Source organism: Miniopterus natalensis, chromosome 10 (genome assembly GCF_054644295.1).
Source record: "Miniopterus natalensis isolate mMinNat1 chromosome 10, mMinNat1.hap1, whole genome shotgun sequence".
Classification (NCBI taxonomy): Eukaryota; Metazoa; Chordata; class Mammalia; order Chiroptera; family Miniopteridae; genus Miniopterus; species Miniopterus natalensis.
The window spans coordinates 63,480,706-63,507,850 of record NC_142090.1 but is presented as its reverse complement, the minus strand read 5'-3'; the positions used below and the strand labels follow the sequence as shown (position 1 = coordinate 63,507,850).

The window sequence follows — 27,145 nt, the reverse complement described above, 5'->3', positions numbered from 1 at the left end:
TCCTGAATCATCGTTGAGATAATTTTTTGATTAAAGTATCCATCCAGTACGATACTTTATACATTCCCAGAAAATCACCCTGAGGCGTTGGTGTGCTCCGCTCTCCAAGGTGACTTTTGTGCTCAGGATCAGAAAGCATGTTAGAGACCTGAGGTCCTGAAGAGCACAGGAGGGAAGACACTTGGACTGTTTTCATTCGTATCTGAAAAAGAGCACCTGAGTGAAGGTTGCATGACATGTCCGTGGGAATGGGCTGAGGTGATGTCAGCGACGTGGGTGCCTTCTCCTGAGTACACAGGCAGATCCAGCACCCTTGTCTTGAATCCACAGTTTTCATTCATGTAAAGGGAATGCTAGCTGAACGATTTGACTTTATCTATAAATTCGGCAGTAACAGAGCTGAAAAACCTTAACATCACTGCTGATTTATTATCGCTGAGTTGTTCAACTTCAAAATGCATGTTTAGGAGGAAATGAGGCAAAATGACAACCGCATCTTTTGTGTTTGGGCAAAATATTAAGCATCATAGCTGCGGTATTAAACACATACAGCTTCCCTCCCTGTTTTCCCTCCCTTTTTGCTTCGTTTCTTTGACTTCAGCTTCCCTCTCCCTCAAATCAACGTGCCCCTGCTTCAGGTAGGGTGAATTCAACCTGGCCCACTCTTGCTGTCCCCCTCCTCAGTGTCCCCACCGCGCCCCGCCCAGCTCCTAGGAGCAAGCCCAGGACTTGAGCCCTCCCTTTGGCTCCCAACTGTAGAAGTGTTTTCTCCGCTTTAACCGCCTGGTCCCTCCACTTCCTTGCATCAGTGGCACCAGCATCTGTCCCTTGCCTGGTGCTAAGAATGTCACCATCATGAAAGCGGGGTTGGCTTTGTTCCCTGCTACCCTCAGCACCTAAAACCGTAGGTGCTCAACAGTATTTCTTGGGAGGAAAGAAGGAACTTAAGAAGTAAGAATGGGGCCAGGATAGCTAAAACTTGGAATGATTTGAGATTTACACAATGTTCTAACAACAAAACTGTTGTGAGTGTGAAGGCACATGGAAATAGATGGTTTTGGGGGGGGGTTGTTTTGTTTTGTTTGCTAATCTTCACCCAAGGATAATTTTTCCATTGATTTTTAAAGAGAGCAGAAGGGAAGTGGGGGAGAGAGAAAGGGAGAGAGAGGGAGAGAAACATCAGTGCAGGAGGGATTTGGTTGGTCGCCTCCAGCACATGCCCCTGCCCCGGTAGGGATAGAACCTGTGACCCTTTGGTGCACAGGCCAGTGCTCTAACCACTGATCTACAGTGATGAGGGCTATTATGTATTTCTTGAGAACATGTATGTATAACCCATGGACACAGACAACAGTGTGGTGATGGCCAGGGGGAAGGGGGTTCAAGGGCTGGGTGGAGGGGGCTGAAGGGGGAAAATGGGGCCATCTATAATAGTGTCAACAACAAAAAACTTTCCAAAAAGCACTATTAAGAAAATGAAAGGCAAGCTTCAGACTTGAAGAAAATGTTTTTAAACTTATGTCTGATAATGAATTTATATTAAGAACATATAAAGAATTCTTATAACTCAGTAATAAAGAGACTAACCTAATTTTAAAAAATAGGCAAAAGATTTGAATAAGCACATTACTAAAGATCTATGTAGCAAATTAGACATGAAAACAACTTGAACATCTTTAGTCATTAGAGAAATGCTAATTAAAATGATAATAACTTTGACTACACATCCACTAGAACAGCTAGAACTTAAAAGATTGAAATTACCAAGTGTTAATGAGGATATGGGAAAAAATGAAACTTGGATTCATTGTTGGTGGGAATGCAAATGATATAGTTACTTTGGAAAACAGTTTGGCAGTTTCTTATAAAATTAAACACGTAGTTACTATATGATCCAGCAATCCTACTCGTAGATATTTGCCCAAAAGAAATGAAAAACATGTCCACACGAAGATTTGTGCCCAAATGTTTACAGCAGCTTTATTCAAAATAGCCAAAAATTGGAAAAATCCCAAATATACAAATTGCATTGTACCCATACCATTAAATGCTACTCAGAAGTAAGAAAGAGCACAATGCTGATGTATGCAACGACATTGGTCTCAAAGGGATTATGCTGAGTGAAGGAATCCAGCTACAAAGGCTGAACGAGACTACCTTGTATTTATTCTGTTGATATGAAACCATAGAAAATACAAACCCAGTCTATGGTGGCAGGGCTGGGGATTCGAGCGAAGGAATCGACTGCAATGGGCACTTTGGGGAGTGTTAGAAGTGCTTAGTATCGTGATTCTGGTGGTACTTTATGATTGTATACACTTGTCCAAGAACTCATAGAATTGTATACCTAAAATTAACCTGTATCTCGTAAATAAGGCTGATTAAAAGTGATCGGTGATAAAAATGGTGGTGGTGATGGTGGCTGGCAGTGGTGGCATCAGCTTCAGCACAGAATGAAACAGGTACCACAACTGCATATATTTCCTGTGGGGAACAGGGAATCCACTGACCCAGTGCATCGAGGGGAACCTGATGGGCTGATTTCTTTCCACTTTGTTGTGGAGCCTGAGCTAAAGAGCCTTAGCAAGATTTCTTATAGTAGGAGCTCTGTTCAGCCTACGTGGCTTGGGGCTTCCCTGTGTCTGCATCTAAAATGATAAGGCCAACGTGGTTGACCAGAATTTACCAAGATGGTAGCTGCACCTTTTGTGCATGCCTTAAACTTAGAACACTGCGAGTTACATGGTCAGTGGTAGGTCAATGACCCTGTGTCCCAAGGTTTAGTGTAAAGAGCATGAAGTATAGAACTAAATTCACTTGAGTTTGAATCTAAGTCTTACATATCAGATAAATATCTAGGTCTTGATTTCCTCTGTAAAATAAAGATTTCTCCCTGAAACGTTATATGGCATATAATAGGTGGTACATGATACATGGGAAGGGTTTTCTGCTCAAATAAATATGAGAAAAACTGGAATCATCAAAATTTAAAAGGGATCTTTATCATAGAACTTCTTAGAGCCTTTCATATGAATTTCCAAGAAGACAGAAGTAAGCAGCCTGTATTAGCACTCTCTTGCTTCCACATAACTGCAAGTCATCTTGAATTCATTAAGGCAAAGGAAGGAGTTAAGTAGAAGTCCCATGTAACCATAGGGAGGGCAACAGGATCTGGGAATTTGAGTGCTACCAAGGCACTCTCTCCACACCACAGGAAACTCAAATACCAGGACTTCCTGTCTCTAGTGCTTTAGCCACTAGGAAAGGACTGAGAGTTATTTTTTTCTAATTCTAAGTTCAAAAATCCTTAGGAAGGGCTCCAATTTACCCAGCTTGAACCGAGTGCCTTTCCCTGAACCCATCAACTATGGTGCCTGTGAGCACTCAACTTGAGTTACGATGCCCATCCCTGCGCCAGTCAGTGGGAGTGGAAAGGCGGCCTATAAAAGAGAGTACTAACCCTCATTTAAACCACATTATTAGAAGAAAGAGAAGGAACATTTTCAAAATGGGGTGAGGATTTTGTTGAGGGAAGATCAAAAAGTAGATAGTGCCTAAGTCTACACCTTATTGCCCACTCACATGCATGGTTCACATGCAGTCATTTACATGTATATCTGTGCAAATGCAATGTCAAAATTGTTCTTGCCATCAGTGGGTAAATATTATAGATCAAGTGCAGTAAAGTGACTCAGCAAGGTGTTTGATTATCTGACCCTCGAGAGGTCTTGCGTGGTTCATTGGCCTACAAAAAAGATCTTCTTTTAATGAAGCCAAATATCTGACCTTCTGTTTTCCAGGTGACTTCAGATAGGCTGGACTTTGTCTTTTGCACCTTACTAAACCAAAAGAAGTAATTGGCATATGCTGTGATCTTAAATTTATTCCCTGGATGCAGGATGTTGCCTCAGAGGAAGACAGGAGTGAACAAATTAAGTTAATGAGGAAAGAGTATTGAGAGCTGGTTGGGAAAGAAATTAAGAATTCTGATGTGGTCTTGGGTGTTCACAAGAAACTGATAGGTGTCCATGAGAAGCAGTTGGTGGAAAAGGCAAGTTAGACAATGATACTGGGTTTGGGGTGGTTAGATACATAGGAGCTAGAGCACTTTTTTCATATCCGTAACCACTACCCAAGTCTAAAGCTACCAACATCTCTCCCCTTAACTCTAAGGGGAGTTAGAGTTAACTGTTCCCACCTACTCTCATTTCCTCCAAACCATCCCCATATCACAATGAGTGACCATTTCAAACTGAAAATAAGATCCTATGTCTTCATGCTTAAAGGCTTCCAATGTTTTTCTACTGCTTCTAGGATAAAACCTAAAATCCTGAGCATGCCTACAAGGCCCCTGCTCCAGGACGTGCCCCAACCCACCTCTCTTGCCTCATTTCATTCCACCCGTCTGCTTTCTCTCAGCAACCCAGCTACACTGGCCTTCTGGGACCTGCCTTCTTGCCCTCCACCCCAGGGCCTTTGTACGTGCTTCCCTCTCTGCTAGGATACTCTCTCTCCTCGCACAGTTAATCATGCTCAGCTCTTCAGGATAGAGCTTATGCACTGCTTCTTTGGAGAATGTTTTCTCAGTCAGATTTCTTGTTAAATCGCTCTTGTGTGGGGTTACGTGGCTTTCCTCCTGAGCACCTCACTCAGTTTGTGATTATGCCCTCGCTGATGTGAAAATGCCCACTGAACCTTCAGTTCTGTGAGGATAGAAACCACCTCCATTGTACTCACTGCCACCAGCATGTAGAAGATACTCGGTAAATATCTGCCAAATGAATGGTTGGAGGGAGGGAAGGAGGCAGAGCCTTTTCCTGAAAGAAAATGTAATAAAGGTAGAATTGCAGTGTTTATTTTGTCTTTAAAGGAAAGAAAACACTTATAAAAAACACAAAACTACTCTCCGATTATTTGGTTGTGAGGGTCCTGTAAAGACCTTCCCCACTGGATGGGGAAGCCAGGTTGAGCTAAGGGATGCACAGCTTTGGCTTCACCATGTGTAGTTCAAGTTGGGGCTGAGAGGTAGAATTTCAGGTTAGGAGGAATAAGCCCAGGGAAGTGCCCTGTAGTTTTGGCAGTTTGAGACATTGCTCCTTTATCTGGTAAATTGCATACCTGCAGCCTGGGGAAAGCAGGGCCATAAAGAGGGTCTAATATGTGTGATCATTTCCTGGAACTTGGAGAATTAGCCGGAGAAAGGTGGAGCAACAGAAATAAAATTAAGAAATAAACAAAGGGTGCATTTATTTGACTGAAGACTCTCTAAAAGACCTTGAGAAACAGAGGAGCTCCGCAAGATGTTTATGTAATCGAATGTAATTTATCTGGGACTGAAAGGAATAATAACCGAAACATATTTCACTTAAGTGCATCTGGAGGCACGTGAAATGAGACTCTCGGTGGTGGCCTGTGCCTGCCTGTGTCCTTGGTGTTTTGTCCTCAGGCTGCAGACTGGAAACGTGTTGCGTGGAGCAGACATGGAGCACAAAACAGTAAATGACCATACTCAAAATGCCCCACAGTGTAACATCCTCCTTGCTTGGCAGGGAAAGGGCTCACCATTTGGAAACTCAGCAGTGCATTAAGTATTTTAATAATCATTGTTGACACACAAAGCATATGGCCCTTCAGAACTCACTGGGTCAAGTGTTGAAGTCTTCTTCTAGGTTTCTAAAATTCCCTTACAGAAATTCAAACAAAATTCAATTAGGGCACATTTCAAAGCATAGTAATTCATGAGCTTTGTGCTATAAGCGAATGAAATAAGTTTTCGCCTAGGATAAGAGGATATCTATGAGTAACCGATTATGTTAATGTAAAGGAAAAAGCATAATTCACATCCCCACAAAAATGTTAATTTGCATTTAATTAGAAAAATCTAGAGCCTCCCCATAAGCAGGCTGGCCTTGCATTTTCTGTGTCAAGCTTTAAGACCCATCTGAGATATCCCCCATCAGAAGCCTTTACTGTACACCTACCTACCATTTATACCTGTTGTCTATGGCCACAATAATGCTGTGAAATAAGCAACTGTAACACTCAGTGGCTTAAAATAATACAAATTCCTTATTGCTCCCAAGTCTATGGGTTAGCAGGACAGCTCTGATCTCTGCTGAGCTCCCTCCTGAGTCTGTGGCCAGCTGTGGGGTGGGGAGGGGCTCTGCTGATCATGGCTGGCCTCCCACACATGTTTGGGGGTCAGCTGGCCAAAGGCTGATCTGTTGGGACAACTGAGCTCTCCTCTTGTTTCTTGCATGCACAGCCCTTTCACACTGCTCCGGCTGGCCAGGCCAGGCATGTTCTCAGGTTGGCCTGGCACATTCTCATGGCCATCTCAGAGAAGCCAGGGAGAAAGTGGCAGCATGCTAACATTTATTCTTTTCCTCCAGTTTCATCACATTCATTAGCATCCATTGGCCAAGGCAAGTCACATGCCAAGCGCAGCGTCAGAGTGAGAAGAGACTGCAGTGTTACAGGGCAGAAGGTGGGATACTGGGAGGCCAGTCTTCGGGGCTTTAAAGCCATCAGCCTATACACCCCAGCCCACCCTCTCCAGCATTAATCATTCCCTTGTCTGTCTACCTGCACTCTTCAATCTTAGTCCTATTGTACTTTTCCTATTATAATACAGTTGCTAACATGTCTGTCTTCTCTAAAAGAGTAGGGGGACCTTATGCCTGTGTGGATTCATTCATAAGTATTTATTGACCACCTGCTATGCATCTTATTTCTTTACAGACACCCCGGTGCCTAACAGGTGCTCACTAAGTATGTGTTGAATGAATGTATACATGAAAGCTCACATTCATATTCATCTCCTTTCCCTCCAGAAGAAAAGGGTGAGGAAAGATGACTCTCGGGGCACCAGTTGAGGAGGAGGTGTTTCTGGCCCATGCAACTGGTGAACCAGTGAGGACACCTGCACTGAGTATCTCAGCTGCTTGAACATATTTCCCTCCACACTCTCCCACTGCTTCCCTCTGGAACTCTGGTTTTCTTTTCTCTGTCTCCTTATTTCTCTCAAAGGAAGACAGAAAAATCACTGATAGTTAACTTATTCTAGATTCTTGTGACAGTCAGGGCTCCCAAGTTCTCTACCTGGAGTCTCTCCACTCTACAGTGGGGAATGATTTCAGCTCTGGGACTCATTTCAGCTCATCGTCATTTTGAGAGGAGCCGGATGGCTTCTATTCTCTGGTTTTCCCAGCTCTATAGACCAAGAATACAGAGAAATTCTTAGGAAATGTTTTATGCAGATATAGACACAGACCCTGTTCACACAGGGTATAATTCTGTCAATACGGTGTTAAATGTACTACTTCCATTATTTTTCAATTCCATAGAATATACAGGGAAAACTTGTGTTTCTGGGTAGAATCATCATTTTGAGCCTCTTGATTTTTCAGCAAATAATGTAAGTTGCTTAGGAGGCAGAATAGCATGACTTTGGAGTCAAGCAGGCTAGTCTGCAATGCCAGCCCTGCCTGTTACTTTCCCAAACGAAGCCTCTTACCCTCAGCAGTCAAAAAGGGTAACAGCAGAGGCTAAGGAAAAATAAAGCTGGCTGGTGGTGAGTGAATTGTAATAATTGTTCATTTGAATCAATTGTGAGTTATATCTATTGTTAAATTGTTACAGTTGTTAAATTGTTACAAATGGTAACATTTGTATCGATTGTTACTGTTATTTTCTTAGGCCCTATAATTTTATAAACTGTGAATACAAATTAGCATTATTAGTGGTAAAAGTTAATGTATTTTATATTAAATCATCTTCATTAGAAGTGATAAAATCATCACTTCTAAAACTATTTTAAAGGTGATGCTTTAAAATGGTACTCAGGTAACTTATCTTATGAAATGACCTGGAAAATTTCTGCCTTCAGTCACCAAGGTGTATTTAGCACCTGCTTTGTACCAGGTCGCCAGGTGCTGATCATATAATGGCCATCAAGGTAGACATTGTCCTTGTTCCTGGTATTTATCCTGTAATGAAAGAGCTCTTATTACTACTAACTCACAGTTACCTACCCGGTAACCACCATTGCATGAATTAGCTGAGATAAATTAATGTCTGGCTGGCTTTCCCTGGTTAAAATATGATGTGGTGCTGCCTCAGATTGGAGGGAAGGGGAATTTTAGTGTAACCATTTTTAATGTAGCTGTATGACATTTTAAAACCTTCTATTTCATTATCAGATAATATATAGAATAGATATTCCTGAATCTTTTCCTCACCTTCACTCTGTCCCTGAATTATTCTATGGCTCAGAGATGGATGGAGGATTGCTTGTGCACATACTCAGTTAAAGAGATTTGAAAGTTTATTAGTGGAGGTCGTTTTTTAGGCTGTATCACAGTTCCCCTTTGTGGTCTCCTAGACTGGATCTTGGAACAAAGAAGGACATAAATTGGTAAAAAAAATAAAATAAAAATACAAATAACATGTGTTGTTAATAGGATTGTATCCGTTTTAATTTCTTATTTTCAACAAATGTGGCACGTTACCTAAGATGTTAACATTTGGGGAAGCCAGCTTCAAAGATGCCACCCTGCGTGTTTCCACACTTCTCCCCACTCTGGTCAGTTTGCAAATGGCTTGAGAGGAGAGGAATTTTAATATTTCACTGAAAAATGTAATTAGGATGGTAAGTTTGCTATATAATCATACGCAGTACTGTCACTTAGGTCCCTTGGAGACACAGAATGGATGTCCTAGGATCTTGCTTACCTAGAATTTTCAAAGGTGTTTTCTTATATGAAAAAGATAGCCCACTATTGGTCTTTGCCAACCGGCAAGTTTTAACTAGTTAAGAGTTTGTTCGGTTCAACATGATTCCTTTTGCTTTCACAGGTCCAAGCACAAGTACGCCTTGCCAAAAAAAGCTTTGACAAATTGAAGATGGACGTGTGTCAAAAAGTGGATCTTCTCGGAGCGAGCCGATGCAATCTCTTGTCTCATATGCTAGCAACCTACCAGGTAACAGGGATGTTGTCACGATGAACCAAGAATGTTATGGGGTTTAGAGAACAGGGAGAGATGGTGTTTGAGCTAAAAGTATGGCTTGGGCGTTATGAAGTTCTGAGTGCCTTTGTCATAACTTACCTCCTGCATCTCTCCCTTCTAGTAGACTGCAGTTTAATCAAACCAAGTATTGGCGACAGACACTGTCAGTTCCCACTCCCTGGCACTGGCTTAGGCGGTGCCTTCTGCCTGACTGCCCTGCCCCCTCCGTTTGTGCCTGTCCAAATCCCGCTCTGTTTGATGTACCTCACACTGTGTCATGTCCTTCGGAAAGCCTCCTGTGAACTTAGCATCGATGCCTGTGCTTCTCCCAGTACAGTCACCCACTCGCCAGGCTCTCATAATGTCATGAACGTGGTTTTGTCTCCTGCTAACCTTGGGTTAGCACTGTGTATCCATCCACAGTACCGTGAGCACCAACTGAGTGTGGGAGGCCGAACTCTAGTGTTGTAGGGAATATAAAAGTTAATAAGTCATCAGTCTCATCTATGCTTCCATGTCATTGAATCTATTCTGTTCATCAGTTTATTAAGTTCTTTAGATTCCACATATAAGCGAGATCATGTGATGTTTGTCCTTCGCTGCCTGGCTTATTTCACTTAGCATAATATTCTCCAGGTCCATCCATACTGTCCCAAAGGGTACGAGATTCTTCTTCTTTATAGCTGCATAGTATTCCATGGTGTGAATGTCCCACAGCTTTTTTATCCACTCATCTACTGATGGGCACTTGAGCTGTTTCCAGATCTTAGCTATTGTAAACTGTGCTGCTATGAACATAGGGGTGCATATATCCTTTCTGATGAATGTCAGAGGGATGGAGGAGGGCAGGTGGGTGGAAGGGGAGAGAGTAACCAAAGAATTTATGTGCATATATACACAACCCAAGGACATGGACAATGGTGGGGAGAGGGACTGGGGAGGGGGAAGGAACGGGGTGGAACGGGTCATTGGGGAGAAAAAGGGACATCTGTAATATTTTAAACAATAATAAAACTTAAAAAAAAAAAAAAGTTAATAAGTCAGATTCCCTGTTCCCAAAGAGCTTAAGGTTTAAGAGGGAAGTCAGAGACAGTAAAGTTTGGCTGTATTTTCCATACCTCCAGAGCAGCACAGGACGTGCTAAGTAAAATAAGTTCTACAAAATCCAACCAGGATTTGAAGAGGGAGAAGTTGAGTCAGTTGAGGGAATCACAGAAGTGTTAATGATTAGCCCTGGGTTTTGGAGGATGGACCTGGAGTAAGTACAAAGAGAGTGGAGAGGAGAGCGTCCCAGGTCTTAGAGCACATAAGCCATGGGCATCAGCGTGTTTGGGGGAACAGGCAGGCGTTGAAGTTTGGCTGAAATGCAGGGTATAAGTAGGGGCATAGTGGGAAATGGGTCTGCAGAGGGGGGCTGGAATCATGGTTTGGAGGACCTTGACAGCCCCAGGTAGGCACACTTCTCTGGGCCCATGACTAGAACAGGGCATTCAAAACATTAATAGCTTTACTGTCTTTCTTTACAGACCACTCTGCTTCATTTTTGGGAGAAAACTTCTCACACCATGGCAGCCATCCATGAGAGCTTCAGAGGTTATCAACCATATGAATTCACTACATTGAAGGTATGAAAGCTAGAGAGACCATTAGAAAACCTTACGAAAAGTAGTTTTGTTTCTATCACAGTGTCCATTGCAGCAAGCATTGTTATTCTAACAGACCCCAATCAGCAAAGTGAGAACTGTGCCCCCCAGTAGAGCCTTTTTTTAATACTCATCTGAGGATATGTTTGTTGATTTTAGAGAAAGGAAGGGAAAGAAAGAGAGAGAGAGAAAGAGAAACATCAATGTGTGAGAGAAACATTGATCAGTTGCCTCCTTTATGTGCCCTGATTGGGAATCGAACCCACAACCTTTTGGCGTACAGAACCGTGCTCCAGCTATCTGCCACCTGGCCAGGGCCCCCAGTGGAGTCTTTTTTACTGCATCAATATTCAAAGCCACAACAATGCAGATACACAGGTTGAACCTTGGGGTACATGCCACTAGGAGCTGAATTGTGGTGAACTCCAGCCTGAGGATGGGTCCTGTTCCTTTGAAACGCTGGTTTGACATTACTGAAGAGAGGATTGTACAAGTCTAGTACACTCCGTTACTCTAATTATTAAATTCAAATATGCTCACTTGAGAAGGTACTTTTCTCCCTTCTAACAAATCGCCTTTTATTCTGTACCATCTAATATAGAAATGGATTTTTCCAAAAGACTACAGTAATATTCCCTAATTGACAAAGCAACATCAAGCTCAGTGATTTCTCAACTCAAAAGGGATACGTATGAAACGCCTGATTCTCAGTATCGCAACTGAATGGGGAATTATTTTGCTCTCTAATGGTTGCTGAGGATGATTTGGGTTCCAAAAGGATTTTAAGAAAAGTGAGTGAACACTGGGTTGCCAGGTCATATCCTGAAAAGGAAAAGACCGGGAAAGAACGAGTTAAAGTTCACCTTGAAATTACCTTGTTTCTAATTTTTCAGGCAGTTTGTGTCTCATCATCTTACTTAATAAACATTAAAAAGCTATTTTTTTTGCCATTAAACATGATTTTGAGATGTTTGTAATGTCACTGCATCTACAAAAATACTAAGACAGAAACCCTTTAAGACCCTGGCCCTTTAAAGGAAGGCCCAAGAGGAATCCAAGACAATCCTCTCACCTTGAGATGTACCTGACCTGGCATCAGGTGGGACACCTGGCCCTGGGGTTTGCTCCTCACAGTCCTCTGTCAGCTGGTCACTTACTTGCTAACAGGCTGCATGAACGGATTCAGAATGTGCATTTTCTTGTTCTGTCAGCCTGACTATAAGCACTTGAGGGGAGGGGGCTTTTGTTTCTCACGTGCCAACTGTCCTGCACACAGAGACCCCACAGCCTTCCTCAGCACATCGCAGTGCTGCTGCTGTGGGTGAGGACTGTGTTCCTTCTCTGTGATTCACTGCTGCTTTCAGCACCTTAGAAAGCGGCTGTCCCAACCAAGGCTGATTGATTAAAATTAGAAGAAAGAAAAAAGAGGAGCACAGTTATAAAGAGTAAAACGGCAATAAATACGTACCTATCAGTAATCACCTTACATGTAAATGGCTTAAATACTCCAATCAAAAGGCATGGGGTACTTTTCTAAGAGACAGGTTTCCTCATTGCCTCTGATTTCAGCAGAATGATGCTTAAATGTTAAACAGTGATGTTTTTGCCGGGATAAATCGAAGATATAAAGTATAGTTACATGGTGAGATGTCTCTTTCATTATCTAAACTTTTTTGTAGTTTCTACGTAACTGTAAAACTGACATGAATAGTTTTGGTTTGATTTTTGTTTAAGGCTGAAGAGTACATCTTATTCTCAATGTTCTAGATAAATGAGTAAAATGTAGTTCTGGCGGGGTCCAAAGTAGACCTTAGTTGGGCAAAGATACTATGAATGAAAAAGTATTTTAAGAGTAAAATATTCTGCATTGTGAATATGTTAGTATAAAGATTTCTTTCATCCCACTTATCCCCCTCCTTTAGAATAAGCCATAGTTTACAATTGATAGATTTGTCTATATAAAAATATATATTAAAGAGAAGATATATATATATATCTGAAAGTCATTAATTCTGCTTTGTTAGACTGCAGGTCACTTATTGCATAGAAACTGGCCTGGGCTTTACACTCTAATATACTTTACTTTTCCCAAGATATGAACGTGCTTTCTTTAAGCTGAATTTCCTTTTACTACTTAAATCACTTATGTATATCTGGTAAATTATGACCAAATTTTTGTTAGATTGCATACAGTGAATTGAAATACATGTGGTACACTACGGGATTGTTGTGCTTTTGTTTTGGTTTTCGTTGGAAACAAGGTCTATGTAGATGGCTTGTTACTGTTAATTTAAAATGTTCTATAATGGTCCATTACCTTTTATGTTGTGTTGTGACAGATTGGGCTATATATTTAGTAAACTGAAATATGATACTTTACAATTTTGTTTTTAGAAAGGTAATCCAAAGGTAAAATGTTTATACTCTTGAATATATTAGCCTCAGCCTGTATAAAAGTTTCTTCTTTAAAGTAAACGTTTTACCAGAAACAAACAAACAAACAAAAAGGCATGGGGTAGCTGAATGCATAAGAAAACAAGAACCTTATACATGCTGTCTACAAGAGACCTACTTACAACAAAAGACACATGCGGACTAAAAGTAAATGGATGGAAAAAGATATTTTATACAAATGGAAATTTTTTTAAAAAGCTGGGTAGCAATTCCTATAGTCAACAAAACAGACTTTAAAACAAAGACCATAAAAGAGACAAAGAAGGACACTACATAATGATAAAGAGAGCAATCCAACAAGATTGTAAAACCCTTGTAAACATGCATCCAACATAGGAGCACCTGAATATATAAAGCAAGTTTTGACGGACATAAAGGGAGAGATCAACACTAATACAGTCATAGTAGGGGATTTTAACACCCCCTACTGACATCAGTGGATAGATCTTCAGACAGAATATCAGTAAGGAAACGGTGGCCTTAAATGACACACTAGATGGGATGGATTTAATTAATATCTTCAGATTGATTAAACTTATTACAACTCACACTCTTTCTTACACAGGCCTGAGCAGAATCCTATGCTTTATTTTTTGATAAGGCAGAGAGGGGCTTTGGGTTTTTTTAATTTATTTGTTATTTTGTTACTTCTCACCTGAGGATATTTTTTTCCATTGATTTTTAGAGAGAGTGGAAGAGAGGGAATGAGGGGAGGGGAGAGAGAAAAACATAGACGTGAGAGAGACACATTGATTGGTTGCCTCCCACACTTGCCCCTATGGGGACCTGGGATCAAACTTGCAACCCAGGTTTGTGCCCTCGACCGGCAATCAAACCCAAGACCCTTTGGCACGTGGGCTGACGCTCTAACCACGAAGCAACACCAGCCAGGGTGAGAAAGTTAGTTTTACGGCATGAATGCATGAATGTGCATCAGATTTTATTTTATAATACATACAACTTCAGAGGTTGACTTATGAAAGACAACTGTACATGACACAAATCAGCCAGGTAGAAGAAGAAATGATACCTACCCCCAAATACAACTTAAATGAAGCTCAGGTGTGAGGTAATTGCATATAAAGTACAATATGACATTGAATTTGCACCACAAGCATGGAAGAATCCTTGTGCGTATCCCCGGCCTCCTGTGCTGAGGAGAGTATGGCCCCTTCGTTTTTGCCATGACATTTAATCCTGCAGAGAGAATCCAGCTGATTACATTAGAGGACTTCTGGGCAGAGAATTTAGGTAAAGTTTAATGGTGGTGGTTCAGGACATAATTGCAAATATTTGGGGCAGATGACTCTCCACTGCCTTTTACATCCCCAGAGCCTTCCTCAAATTATGGTTTAAGTAGCAGTTTATGGTTTAATTGTAATACAGACTCAGGAGGAGTAATACGTCTGTTAAGGTGTAATATGATTATGGTTATATCAAGAATGTTAAGTGTCCAGAAGTCAACCAAATAAACTCTGCTTTTATTACCTCTCTTGAGTGCCGTTCATCTAGAATCTCAAGCTAATAGCTAATTATTTTTACATGGATTCAAACCTGTATAGTAGAATGCTGTTATTACACAGCCCATCATTGCATAGGTGGAGGCCCTGTGCATTTCCCGTTGCATTCAGCACCCTCCGTATCACCACGCAGCCTGAGGATATTACCTGACTTACAGCCCCCTTGCACTAATACATTTTTTAAGTACATGCCTTACATTTAGATTTTCGTTGGACCAAGTCATCTTTTAATATATATAATTTTCCTCTGACTGGCACTGAATATTGATAATGGATACTTTGAAATTTAAGTAGATATTTTCACGATTTATTTGTTCCCTGGATTTACCTAAGTAAATAGCCCCTTAAATGCCTTTTGGGTCTCTGGTGGGAAAGAAAACATTGTCTTTGGAGAGGTTCGCCAGGCTCTGTTAATGAAAAGCAACCCATTTGTTTTCTTTGCTGCGGGGTGTATTCTGAGTGTGTTGATAATGGTGCCATCCCAGCTGTATTTCCTGACTGTTAGTTTTATGCTTGATGAAGGGTGATAATTAATGTGTTAAACACTCAGTGCATCCTGTTTGGGGGAAGAGTCTTTTGCTGCAGCATTGCAGGGATATAACTCATGCCCCAGAAGTTCAGGTTTTGTTTCTAATGAGCCTTTCTCCAGAAAATAGGTATAGTTCTTTTACAAAGTAATTTTATTATACAAGTGCATTGAAAAATATCCAAGTCACCATTTTGACATTCTATAAATAACTTGTGGTAATCTGTGTGTGTGTGGCAATAGCTTTAGTCAAGCCTGATGCAATTCTGTTGATTCTACTTTTAGTAGCACAGTCTTTTCATTTTAATTTGTGATAGATTTTTGTGGAAAACCTTAGCATTGAACTCTATGGAAAATTTAGCATTGAAATTTAGTATTAAAAATTTTCTAATCTAGTAATTTTAACAGCTCAAATTTAAAGTAGAGAGACTGTTTCTTAAGTGGTTTCCGATAAAAGAAGCAGTGCCGTAATCTCGTATTTTCAAACAATAAATATTTATTGATTCATTAAAATGCTACTAAGCATATGCATTTTGCATAAGTTATCATTAATGTGTTAATTTTATACCGATTCTAAATCATCTGGAAATGTCTCTCGCATGGTAGAAATGATCAAGTCATGGGGACAGAGATGGAATGTTACTAGCCTATTTGAAAGCACTGGCACTTTCTTAGAGAAAGTAATTTAGACTTAGAGTTTAAAGCATTGTTAAAAAACTAAATGAAATGCTGTATGTAGGAAAGCAGTATCATCTTAAATTACCAACCCTCAGATGTGGTCATGTTTGCTTCATCCTTTCGGGATGTCATTTACTTACACGTGTCCCCGCAGATCCAGAACAGGCCCGGGTTGGGGGCAGCGGGGCTCAGGAGTCAAGAGGCTTTTCTCTGGAAAATCTGAAATCTCGTTTTCATCCTTACCTGGCACCCTGGCATGGCATGAGGGCTGACTCAGATGTCTGAGTAGAGAAGTGAGCACGGGGCCCTTCGAAGAAGTGGACACGCTCATTCAGAGCTGGCAGAAGAGAAGGCATGTCCCTCTGCACTTGTGTTTTCAAAGAGACCAGAGTGGCTGTATTTAAGGAAAATGCCCAATAGCAAAGTGTCTTCCTGTGATGTGCCCCTTCCAGTGTTTTAGAAGGAAAACTAGGCTTTTGACTCTGGATACAGAATAGAGCTCGGGAGCCAATCCAGCCTGTCACTTTCCCACTGTATGGTGGTGGTGGTGGCAGTGGCTGCTGAGAGGTGGTGGTGGCAGCCCCGGTGATGGCACCATTGGCCCCAGGTGGGGGTAATAGCGATGGACTTCGCAGGAATACTGTAGTGGATCCGGGAGGCGGCCATTGGCAGTGTCGATACAGAAGTGCTGGTTGAGGTTGCCAGGCTCCGAAGGCCGGCGTGAGTTACTTTCATACCCACCGTCTTCACCCCGGATGACTGGCATCGCAGGGAGTTTCACAGGCAAGGCTGCGAATGGCAGTGGGATGGGAGGCATCCGAGACCTCGCCCAGGTAACCCAGCTCTCTCCCTCCCCGACTCCCACAGATGTTCTTGCAGCTCCCTCCCAGCCCTGCAGGCCAGTCTGGGCTCATCTCATACCCTCGGGGATATGAGAGGGTGGGGCAGGTCTGCAAACAAGAAAGGAAAGAGAGCCTCCCAGCCCTGCAACAGGGCTCATTCTGAAAAGGCATTTGGGCTTTGCAGCTAGCTCTTAGTCTGTGCCAGATTTCTAACTCTAAGGAAACCTGAATTTGGAAACCTGAATTTGAAAACCTAACTCTGAGCATGTTTAAAAATAACCATTGAAACAGATGTGCCACGGTTCCCTCCTTTCTCTCCCGGGGTCTAAGATGTAGCACTGTTATGTGGAACATCATTCCGGAGACCAGAGTGTTTTTAGCTTTCACAATTCAAAAAACATCTTTTTCGAAATTTTGTTTTTCTCAGATCCGTATGCCTAACAGCCTTCTTCCACCCACCTCCACATTTCTCAGTTAATCACTTGAGCATTTACCGACAAGCCACATGGCTCTGTAGTTACTTGCTTTGAAAATAAAGCCATAATAGTTTTTATGAAAATTGGGTAAATATCTCTGCAATGCTATTTTCGTTGCCAGTCCCAACATGGCAATTACTCATGGCGAGCCTCCAGGAGATCCTTTTAGACTTTCAAGTTTTCACTCAGTGTCATTACTTTACACAGCATTTAGCAGAATGATTTTTTTTTTTTTTTTTTTTTACCCAAGCTGCTCCAGGCCAGATCATTGCAAACAGCAATTTGGGACCCATCCAGGTCACTGGGAGAGAAGTGGTTAGAGGGGTTGACCACGACCACCACTGACATCTGAGGTGGGCAGGCCAGCATGTGGCTGGTCATCAGCTCACCCATCCCTTAGGATGACTGATATTTGTTCTTCTGGGCAGCTGGTCGCTCAGGCACTCCTCCCAGAAATGAGTTCTTCTCCAACCCCCACCTCCTCTCATTCCCTAATTCTTCATTGAGAGGAAAGGAAAAAATTATCATTGTGTGGGTGGCTACTTGATGCCAAGCCCTCTGCTAAGGGTGAGGTGTAGTAATGTCTAAGAGAGTTTGTCATGCTACGGGAGACTCTAATGTAGCAAGGTTGGGTATCCTAATTAGGTTCAGCATTGGCATATAGAAAGTGAAGTGCCTATATTATAGTTAACCTTCAAAATAACCTTGGGAAGGTGGGTGTACTTGTTCTGGTTTGCATGTTTCCCAGACGAAACCGAAGCTCAGAAAGGTCTAGTAATTTGCCTGAGGCCACATGCCCAGTATGTGGTAGGTCTGGGAAAGGGGGATGCTCATGCTTTTTTCACTCTGCCCTATGGCATTTCTTCCAGGTGGCACTTCTGGCCATGAGGCAGGAGAGCAGGAGAAAACAGAAGTGCCACCTTTGAAAGGTACAGCTGTAAGGCCCTGGTCAGGTAGCTCAATTGGTTAGAGGGTCGTCCCGGAAAGTCAAGGTGTCAGGTTCTTTCCCTGGTCAGGGCACATACAAGAAGCAAGCAATGAGTGCATAAATAAGTGGAGCAACAAATTGCTATTTCTCTCTCTCTCTTCCTTCTTCTCTCTCTCTAAAGTCAATAAAAAATTTTAAAAGGTTCAGCTGTAAACTTTCAATTAAAGTAACACTTTGATGTGTTTGTTTGTAGGTAAAATCATCCTTTATGTGTCAATCCCTCACATACCTGGGAACCTATGGCCTTTCCTTTAGAATTTGGAACGAAGTCCTCTCGATCTCCTTGGCACTTCATATGAAAGGGGAGTTCAGTAAATGTTCTTGGCTTGGCTATTGAATACTGTTCCTTAACCCATTTGTAGAATTTTTAAAGACCTGGGTTCAAATATTGATATTGCTTCTACGTATTAGTGGTTGAATGGCCTTAAGCAAGTTACTTCACCTCTCTGAGTCTTCATTTTCAAGTCAGGAAATCAGGAGGACACTGTTTATCTGGGCTCTGTGAGATACGTAAAACAGGCCGTGCAGTGCCTAACACAGGATGAACCCTTACAACATCTAATTCCTTTTAGATTTTTAAAAGTTGTTGATAAGCACATTTTGAGTGCTTACCTAGAGCATTATCTAGAGAGTTAATCCTCACAACATTCTAGGAAAGGTAGACTCGATGTTAGTTCCATTGTCTTGATGGGTAAACAAAGGCCCCAAAGCGGGGAAAGACCCTTTTCCATGTCCCAGCATGACACAATCTGTTTCCAAAGTCCACCTCTTCCTGGGACACTGTGATACCTTCCCAGTACCCATTTCCCTTCTTATTTTAAAGAATAAGGTTATATAATTTACAACTATGTTTATTTTTTCTCTAATTTTACTCTTTAACATTTTGTTCTATAGTACAACTCGAGAGTGCCTTCTGGTCCCAGATGAAGAGTGTTCCTCATATAGTGTCTTCATAAATTTATAACTGTATGACTGCGTGGGTGGGGAGCACACGTGCTTCATGTTCATGAATTGTGTGGCGCATACACATCACGTCCTCTGCTTTTTGTTCCTCATGTGCTGCCAATTATATAAACACAAACACACACACCCAGCCGAGCCCAGCATCTTTCCACCATGCCTCACTATTTTGAGCACTTTCATTTCCTTTTATGGACAAAATCTGGCACCTTCATATGCATACCAGTGTAATTAATGGGAAGCAGCGTAAGAAAATTAAATGCCATAATTAAAGATTAGAGAAAATGTTATCCAATTGTCAAAGTCAAACATTACATTTAGGTCAGATATTAGGGCTGGCTGCTGGCCTTTTGTCTGTGAAATTTGTTTGTGGAGTAGTTTTGCTTTCATTCAGATGATTGTTGCTCTGGCTTTTTATTTTCCTAATATAGGAAGTAGTAACTCCCATTATTATATGAAGCTGTTTCCTTTCTAAGACACTTCTGTGAGCTCGGTCTGTGCGTTTCCTCTGTCACGCTGATCTTATATATCATGTGTGTGCTTCCTGAAACCGTTTAAGCATTGATGGAAACTATTAGCATGTCAGTGCAGCCTTAACAGAGAAAGGTTACTTAGTCCAAAAACATTCTTTCCTCCGCAGAGAACTTTTCAGTTTCATATGATGCTGTATGGCTGCTGGTAGTAGTGATTTTCACAAGCCGTTTTAGTGGAGGACCTAGTGGGTTTGGGGGTTAGAAGCAGAATGCTTTGCCATTTCATTTCTGGACATGGGTTTGAGTGTGGCTTCCATCAGCCAGTGATACAAAATAGTTCCATCTGAGGGCTGCCTCATCTGTACCACCAGCCAGGCCTCGGATTCATTTCGCCCGAGCAGGTGTTCATGTCACAAAGAAAATGCTGTCACCTCTGACTTTCACGGATGCTACAGGGTTAAGTGTTTTCAGCTGAGTTGTGGACTTTAATGTAAAGAATTCACCTCCACCCCACCCCACCCCACCCAGTTGGGCCTTTTAATCAAACCTTGGAGAGAGCAGTGGTCCACCGTGTAGAATATCCTGTATCTATCTGACAGTCACATCCAGGGGCAAATTTTGAGAGACAAAAGGGGACATGATTTGTCCTCTGTGATGTTTCAGAGTGCCTCGAAGCCTCTTTATCTCTTGAATGTATACCATCTTTGTCAGAAACGAGTTCCATGTGTGTTGTTGTGGGGTTTTTCCTGCTATATGGAGGAATATTTAGCTTAGTTGGTCTAAAACTCTTACTTTAAGAGATGCCCCTTGAAAGTGTTGTAAAATTGATTGTGCTGATAGTTGCACTACTCAGTGACTATACTAAAAATCATTGAATTGTATACTTTAAATGGGTGGATTCTATGGGTGAATGATATCTCAGTGAAGCTGACATGTGAGTGCAGACACACAATTCCCCTTGGTTCAAAATGCTAATATTTAATAAACAAGCCCATGTGTCCAGTGTTATTTTTTGCTTATGGTTTTAAAAACCCTTTTATATTACTCTCCTGAGCCTTTGAATTTCCTAGCTAAAGAGTTCTAATTTTTGCAGTTTAACTTATGTACATTAATTTATCAGTTAACAAGTATATATTTAGCATCTCTTTTAAGTGGCAACAGCCAGATTATTAAAGGGACAATGGTAATAGTAGGACGTAGGATGACAGGAGCATTTGTCACAGGAATTATTAATAATAAATTAAAGTAGCAATTGGAACGGAGGCCATTCTGTTGGTGAAGCACAATAGTGATTGAACTGTGATTGTGGTGACAGGGAGCCGACAATGGAGTCCCTGCTAATGGCCCAACAGGGGAAGGGGTTGAAAAGAAGGAAGGAGTGGTTTACATTACAAAGGAATTGTCTGAGAGCTGTTCAAGTGTGGTTCTGAGGGGAGGTCAGGCCCGAGACAGAGGGGATGATGACCTGTCAAGGGCATCTCAGGGGCTTAGGCGAGCGCCCCGGCAGCTGGACACAGCCCAGCGGAGAGCAGACGTGTCCTGGCCCTGCCTAGCTCTGACTGATAAAAAGGAAATGCGATGAGAGGGTAACCGAGCAAACCAGGAGGCCTGGACGAGTGTCACAGAATCTAAAAGGGAGTCTTGGAGCCATTGGAACCTTGGCTGACAAAACTCCTGGCTTCACTTTGACCAGGCTTGGACCACTCTTTAAGAAAGTAAAGCTGCATCGGGGGGCGGGGGGCGGGGGAGGTGAATAAAATGCTATGATTGGCAGATCTATTGAAAAGAGTAAGTCCTTGACATCTGTTGAACTCCTCCTTAAGGTTGCACATTTCCAAAATACACACACACACACACACACATATACACGTGCCCCGCTTTAACTAGATGCTTTGAGGTATATAATTAAAAAAAAAAAAATCAGACTACAGTCCATATTCCAGTTGCCACATTTGTTCCAGTCCTGTTCTTTATAGCATCTCCCCCTCCAGCCAAGGCTCATGGATTCCATTTAGTTCGCATGCATTAGAGAGACAGAAAGAGCACAAGAATATGATGAAACTAATGAGGCAAAATGTTAAATATTGATGAATGTGGGTAAAGGAATGTTCTCCCCGTGTGACCCCTGCCGACCTCTTTATCCCGGTCTCATAAGTCTTGTACTCTCGAGCACTAGACTACAGCCCCAGTGGCGTTCTCTTTGTTCCTCAAACAAGCCAAGCTACTCCCACCTTTCGGCCTCTGCACTCGGGGCCCCTCTTCTCCCGAGCTGCACTTGGCCGGCTTCTACGTGTCATTTAGCTCTCAGTTGAAGTGTCACTTCCAAGAGGGGACATTCCTGTTAACTGAAGTAATGATCCAATCACTTTCTATCCCCCTATTTTAATCCTCTGCATAGGCCCATCACTAGCTGATAATTTTGTCTGTCTTATTTACCAGTGTATCCCTAGCATCCAAAACAGCACCAAGGTGCTTAAAAACTATTTTTCGACTGACTGTACTAATCTAAATGCCAGAAATAGGGAGTCATTGCAAATGATGGCAATGCCTTATGGATGTGGTTTGTGCAAGAAAGTGCTTCAGATCTTTAATCAGGGACGTATATTAAATGAGAAAGCCTTGGCTCTACATTAGAATGATGATGAATAAATGTGCATTTGTATATTTTAATTAAATATTAAACATTTAGATACATAAAATGTTCTCCACTATAATGAAGTGGTTTTGATTATGAAATACCAACACATTATATTGGTTAAGAGGACATCTACTCTGTATAAAATATATATTTATATACACGCACAGAGATTCCAAGTATATAAGTAGTATGAGTATGAAAAAAAGAAAGGAAATACATGAAAATAGTCATTATTTGAGGGAAATGAAATTATGAGTAATTTTTCCTCTTTAAATTTTCTTAGCATTCTGCATATGGTATTATTATTTAGATACAAAACAATACAGAATAGATACAATCACACATTAATAAAATTGTAAATGTAGTTTGGAGATGGAAGGACTTTCTTGAATTTGGTTTGGAGATGGAAGGACTTTCTTGAATTTGGTTTGCTCATTGTATGAAGCTTTACGGAAAAGTGGTAACCCATCTGGGCTTTGCAAAGACTGATATACTTTTTAGAGTGGACAGATCAGGAGAGAGAGCTTTTTGGTTCAGAAGCAGAATGAACCAAGATAGAAGGGGACAGGAGACAAGCTTAATTGAATGGAAAGCTCACATTTGGGGGCTAGAGGGATGTGACTTGGGAGAGTAAGGCCAGATCACATTTTAGAAGATCTTTTAAACTAGGCAGAGAGGTTTAAACCAGAAGTGGGATGGAATAAGGAACTACTATAGGTAACACCAGTGTCCCTCTGGCATTCACGGCAGACTCCAAAATCAATCACAGCTCTGCTCTGCGGAGACTCGGCCTCCAGACCACCTTCATCCAGCCCTCAGCCAGTGGCCACTAACCGGTCAGGGCTGGCATATGACACTTAGTTGCCTCTTCCGTGTATGTTGTCAAACTAGAGAAGTGAAAACTGGGGCAATAGAAGGCAGGAGAAGCAACGTGAAGGCCCAAAGGATGGACTTTCACAGCTCTGAGGATATAAGCAGGATAAGTGTCTTGAGAAGTTTCTTTTGTGTTTCTAGGTTTGTATTTTAATTAGGGCCAGAAATAGAGATCTTTTTGTATAACTCATTACTCATTGTGAGAGAAATGTTCTGCCTTTTCAGGCTTTGTCACTGGTGGACAGTTTTTAGGCAGTTGCTTTGTAAAAAATCTTTCCTTAAATGTTTAATAAACCTTGAGGACATTCACTCCAAGAAATATGAGTCATAAAAAGACTCCCCCCCCGTTTTTTATCTACAGGGATTTAGATACACCTGCTCTGTCCACTCGTGGGAGTTAGCTTGTCAGAATATGTTCAGCCACTATTTCTGTGTTTTGTGGGGTTTTTTTTAAAGGTTTTGTTTTCTCTTATTTTTTAAGAACTGTTTTTAGGTTGCAAACTAGCAAACAATTAAAATGAAATCGTCTCATCTTTGGGGGAGAAAAAGCTTCTATGCTGTCAGGGTGTGGGCTGCAAGCAGGACAGAATGTTTATCTTAGCTGCATGTTAAAGATGGCAAATAAAGTTAGCAATAGCCAAAAGGCCTTCTTTTGAATAACTTATCACACAAGGGAAAATATAAACCTAGTAGCAAAACAACTTTCCTTTATGGGCTGGTATTTCTTGGATGGGTCTGAGAACATATAAAATTTCATTTCTGCCCACTTGATTGATTCAGAGTAACCTCCCTAAATCTCTCAGTCAAGGTTTGGTTGCTGGGACCAGTGGCAGCTGAATTTTTTTATGGATGATCTTTGTTTCTTTTGTTGTTTCCTCTTTATTATCTATGGCTCATGATCAAGAGTTTACAAGACCCTGTGAAAAAACTGGCTGAGAAGGAAGAAAGGAAGAAAATCGCCCGGCAGGAGCGCACCCAGGCCACAGCAGAGGAGCCGAGTCAGTAAGTCACGGGCCACTTGTCTGGACAAAATCTTTGTTCCCACAGGGAAGGGCAGTGCAGTCCTGACTGACCGCGTCTGGTGGGGCCTCGGGCCCAGGGTAACTGCTTTACTCCCTCACTTCTCAGAGTAGATGTGTTAAAATCGAGACCAACCCTCACCCCCTAACACGTATTTCTACCAGACCGGGACTCACCCCAAGAAGAGACCTATTTCTGGGGTCCTTAGAAGGGACACACTGATGAGTTCGGTGGGGCAGGAAGGGTGGTGTCCCTTCTGCTGCTGGCTCTGTGTCTTGTGGCCTCAGCCCATCTTTCTGCTGGCTTTCTGGACCCCATCTGGTCCTTTTGTCATCATCACTTACAAGATCCTGTCCTAGATAGGAAATCCCCTGGCTTTGGTCTCCAGGAAGGAAATAACCTATGAAATTGCCTCGTAACTCATCTCATACTTAGGTGTTATCATCCGAAAGTGTTGAGTTGTGACATTTTGGTTGCTGCTCTTCAGACCTGCTGTTTTGTTCTGCGAGGCCGGGAGCAGCTCTGAGCACAGGAAGTGACTGATCATCTTCGCTTGTCGCCCCTTTGCAGACACGGCGCCTCCAGTCACTTTAAACACAGAGACACGGTCGGCACGCGTGGTGCGGACCTTCTCGCTCGGACGGAGGTCTGACCGGGACCCTGTGTCTCTCCCTGTTGGCGTGTCGCCTGCAGGGACCGCATTACCCTTGAACGGGGCTGGCCTAGGAAACCAAAGCAGATAATCCTCCCATTTGCTCTTCCGTTTCCCCACAGAAAATGTAGATGACAGTCTTATGGCAAAGCAGCCTTATATTTCTACTGTGCTTCTAAATAAGGATTCAAATATATATATATATATTTTGTCCCACTCAAATATTTGCTGCCCACTTTAGCCCCCCACCCTTTTTTTAAAGCAAATGCTAGAAGATTTTTTGAGTGCAGAACAAAAACAGGTTTTCACTGTAGGAAGGCTATAAAATGTGATCTCAGTGTAGTATATAGTTGGTTATATTGGGGGAAGCAGTTTAACCTACTCCTAGTAATGAAAATAATGCTAGCTGCCAGTTAGTGAGCACCTACTGTGTGCTAAGCACAATGCCAGGTGCTTTATTTATGTTACCTCCACTCATTCTCACGGTAACCCTGCATGTAATCAGTGTAGGCACTTCCCCAGCGTGTGAGTGATGGAGGTGAGGCTCAGAGAGGTTAAGGGAGTGCCCACCGCCCCTGGTGCAGTAGGAGGCAGAGCCTGGCATGCGTCCTGGCACCTTCTTTTCACCATATATTTTACTACAGTCCACATAAAGCATCAGCCTTTACTCAGAAGGGAACTACCCAACATCATCTTGGTTAGTTTTAATTAATTTCAGAGTTCTGCTTTATTTTAGTACTTTGTTTTTAAAAGCTCAAAAGTGTAACCCAGAAACTATTTAAAATGACAATGAAAACTTAACAAGAATTTTTTTCAGAAAGAGCAGGTAAAGGTGAACCAATGTGGTAGGAGGGAGGTTTGGAGGCACCAGCGGGGTCTTAGGGTAGGGATGTGTCTGCCATGATCTTACCCATGTATGGTGAGAGTTGAGTTAGGCGACAGTCATCTGCCTCTGAGAGTGATCCTGCTCTCAGCCTCATGCAATCTAACTAACCTCCTGAGGTGTCCTGTCCTGTGACACCAGGAATCCGAACAAGCACCTGCTTGCCCATTTGTTTTTTAACTATGTTTTTAAAAGTGATCACTTAAGTATCTGTCTTATTTGTACCTAACTAACCACCTAGATATTTACGGAATATGTGCCTTACGATGAAACCAGATTTAGATGTTAAGATGCTATTAACCAGCCTTGGGACAGGAGAAAACCAGCAAATGTATTCCTCCTTCAAAAAATGTATAGCCTGCAACTGACTATACATCACCTTTGTGTGTGTGTGTGTGTGTGTGTGTGTGTGTGCGCGCGTGTACAAGTGCAATAATAGATATTGTACAGAAAATCTGGCTGTATCATAAATATAACATTTTCAGAACTAGATTACTAAACTTTTTTATTTTATTTTAAGGTTAATTTCATTAGAGGAAGAAAACCAGCACAAGGAATCCTCTAGTTTTAAGAGTAAGTTTTGATTTTTATTTAGAATTGATTCTGAAATACTACTTGCTCAACAGCAAACTCCTCCTAGGCCTTTGTTCTTTTCCAGTTGAGAAAATTGTATATGAACATGCTTTCAGTCTTAAATTTTCATAGCTCAATGGTGTCGACCCTATAGTGTTATTGAGATAGATTGTGTATTTTGAACCAGGAAATGGCATCATTAGTCACGTCAACAGCAGCTCGTCAGAAGAGCATCCACAATTCAGACGTGGCAGACAGCAGTTTCTTTTACAACAGATGATATCATTTCTGCTATTACCTTTGCTAGTAATGGTAGTTCTAACTACCATTTGGGTTGTAGGGATAGTTTTAGTAAGATCACATGATCACATCCGGTGAGTATGGTTTTCATTGTGTTGTGGGGTGGGTGTCAGTCGGTTTGGGGAGCAGGGGGAGAGCTTGGCACCACCTTCCAGCAGAATTGGGCAGAAGGTACAGAGATTTCCCACATACTCCCAGTGTCCACACGTGCACAGCCTCCCCATTATCAACATCCCCCACCACAGTGGTGCATTTGCTGTAATTGATGGATCACTGTTGACACATCTTATCACCCAAATTCCATGGTTTACATTAGGGCCCATTCTTGGTGTTATACAGCTTATGAGTTTTGACAAATGTATGACATGTATTCACCATTACAGTATCACAGACTAGTTTCCCTGTCCTAAAAAATCCCCTGAGGCTTCACCTATTCATCTCTCCCGCCCTCAAACTCCTAGCAACCACTGATCTTTCTACTGTGTTCATAGTCTTCCCTTTTCCAGAAGGGTGTACAGTTGGAATTGTGCCGTATGTAGCCTTTACAGATTAGCTTCTGTCACTTAGTAATTTTACCCAGGCCCATATATATGTCTGACGTTCATTAGCACCATCAAGTAATAGTCAATCACTTAAG

At 41.9% G+C, this 27,145-nt stretch overlaps 1 protein-coding gene across 5 annotated transcripts in view; it reads left to right on the top strand.

Moving 5' to 3' along the window:
- ICA1 (islet cell autoantigen 1) overlaps positions 1-27,145 on the top strand; it is a 124,059-nt gene that overhangs the window by 75,719 nt on the left and 21,195 nt on the right. For 4 of the 5 annotated variants that reach the window (XM_016218878.2, XM_016218877.2, XM_087821181.1 and 1 more), the window contains 4 exons: positions 8,857-8,982; positions 10,536-10,634; positions 23,985-24,082; positions 26,156-26,208. In XM_016218878.2, the coding sequence (XP_016074364.2) occupies positions 8,857-8,982; positions 10,536-10,634; positions 23,985-24,082; positions 26,156-26,208 (376 nt within the window). Of the gene's footprint in view, positions 1-8,856; positions 8,983-10,535; positions 10,635-23,984; positions 24,083-25,876; positions 25,967-26,155; positions 26,209-27,145 lie in introns of all 5 variants that reach the window. The other variant, XM_087821183.1, reaches the window with a different exon arrangement.